The sequence below is a fragment of the Aplysia californica genome, unplaced genomic scaffold (assembly GCF_000002075.1).
Source record: "Aplysia californica isolate F4 #8 unplaced genomic scaffold, AplCal3.0 scaffold01312, whole genome shotgun sequence".
Lineage (NCBI taxonomy): Eukaryota > Metazoa > Mollusca > Gastropoda > Aplysiida > Aplysiidae > Aplysia > Aplysia californica.
The window spans coordinates 96,390-98,071 of NW_004798582.1; the positions used below are offsets into that span (position 1 = coordinate 96,390).

The following is a 1,682-nucleotide window of genomic DNA, read 5'->3' on the forward strand; positions in this document are numbered from 1 at the left end:
ACTGAGTGACCCTTTCATCTCTGAGATGTCTCTGTCTACGTTTGCCCTGAGCACGTAGAATTTTCGTTGAATGTCCGGTCAAGAGAAATCAACACAAATCCATTGTACCTTTCCCCTGATCTGAGAATACACATTATCACAACGTCATCAAAATATTATCTCCTAAAACGAACCCTTCAGACCGAAAAGAAAGAATGGCAGGAAACGGGTTTTGTGGACGCGATGACAAACCGGCGCCTACATCCATCCATGTGCCAGGGAAGAGGTTCAAACACTTCTCAGCCCACTGAGCCACAGAGAAATGTTGAGTCGGGGCTTAGTTTGAGTAAGTTCCCATCTGTATAGTGCTAGAGTGGTAGCACACTGCCTGAGTAAGTTCCGGTGTGTAGAGTGGTAGCACACTGCCAGAATAAGTTCCGGTCTGTACAGTAGTAGCACACTGCCAGAGTAAGTTCTGGTCTGTAGAATGGTAGCACACTGCCAGAGTAAGTTCCGGTCTGTAGAATGGTAGCACACTGCCAGAGTAAGTTTCGGTCAGTAGAATGGTAGCACACGGTCAGAGTAAGTTCCGGTCAGTAGATCGGTAGCACACTAGTTTTAGGTGACTCTTTCCCATGACAGCACACTTTTCTTCCAGTCCGTATGTTTCAGGGGACACAACAAAGAAGTTAGGACTGAAGTCAGTATCAGTCAGGGGGTCATGTGATATTCCTATGAACAAGTTGATTGAGTATGTGTTTTATGGCACTATCGGCTCAGTTGTGGTCATGTAGGTGTGATATTCCTACAAGATGAGAAAAAAGAAACATTTAGTTCGTTGTTGAAGGTAGTAGGAGAGGAGATGGTCTGCGTTGTCTTTTTACAAAGACATAAGTATTTGGAAGAAACTGTGGCCTGGGAAATACTGGTCTTCCTTTCCAGGTCCTTCTCCTTTTTCACTATGGACGTCAACAGTTTTTTCTGCACATTTTCCTCCTCCTCCTTCCTTTTCTTCGTCTTCATCATCATCATCATGATCATCATCATCTGCCCTTCCTTTCGCTCCATACACACACACTTCAGCCAGGTGTCCGTGGCGTGACGCCATAAGGATGTATGTGGCGTGACGCCATAGTCCGTGGCGTGACGCCATAGTCCGGGGTGTAACGCCATAAGGATGTATGTGGCGTGACACCATAGTCCGTGGCGTGACGCCATAGTCCGTGGTGTGATGTTAGAAAGGGCGTCCAGGGCTTGACGTCAGCAGAATGTGCATGGCGTGACGTCGCAGGGTGTCCGTGGCGGGACGTCAGCAGGGTGTCCGTGGTGGGACGTCAGCAGGGTGTCTGTGGCGTGACGTCAGCAGGGTGTCCATGGTGTGACGTCATAAGGGAGTCCATGGCGTGACGTCAGCAGGATGTATGGGGCGTGACGCCATAGTCTGTGGTGTGATGTTAGAAAGGGTGCATGTGGCGTGACGTCAGCAGCGTGCATGTGGCAGGACGTCAGAGGCCCTCCCACACACACCCCGACTAGAGGCCGGTGGATCCAGACCTGAGCTTGGAGTGGCCACTGACCTCCACGTACTGAGTCTTGGTGTCCACCATCTCACACAGCAGCGGGTTCTCCTTCAGCACGTCCTGGAACACCGCACCACGGTGCGCACGCATCGCTTTGTCCGTCAGAGACCTGGGGTGGGGGAG

The 1,682-nt window shown here is 50.7% G+C and overlaps 1 protein-coding gene across 1 annotated transcript in view; it reads right to left on the reverse strand.

Moving 5' to 3' along the window:
• Positions 1-1,199: 1,199 nt before the first annotated feature.
• LOC101860710 (nuclear receptor subfamily 1 group D member 2-like) overlaps positions 1,200-1,682 on the reverse strand; it is a 7,895-nt gene continuing 7,412 nt past the window's right edge. The window contains exon 4 of the mRNA XM_005112535.2: positions 1,200-1,668. Within this exon, the coding sequence (XP_005112592.2) occupies positions 1,512-1,668 (157 nt within the window). The 3' untranslated portion in view covers positions 1,200-1,511. The remainder of the gene's footprint in view (positions 1,669-1,682) is intronic.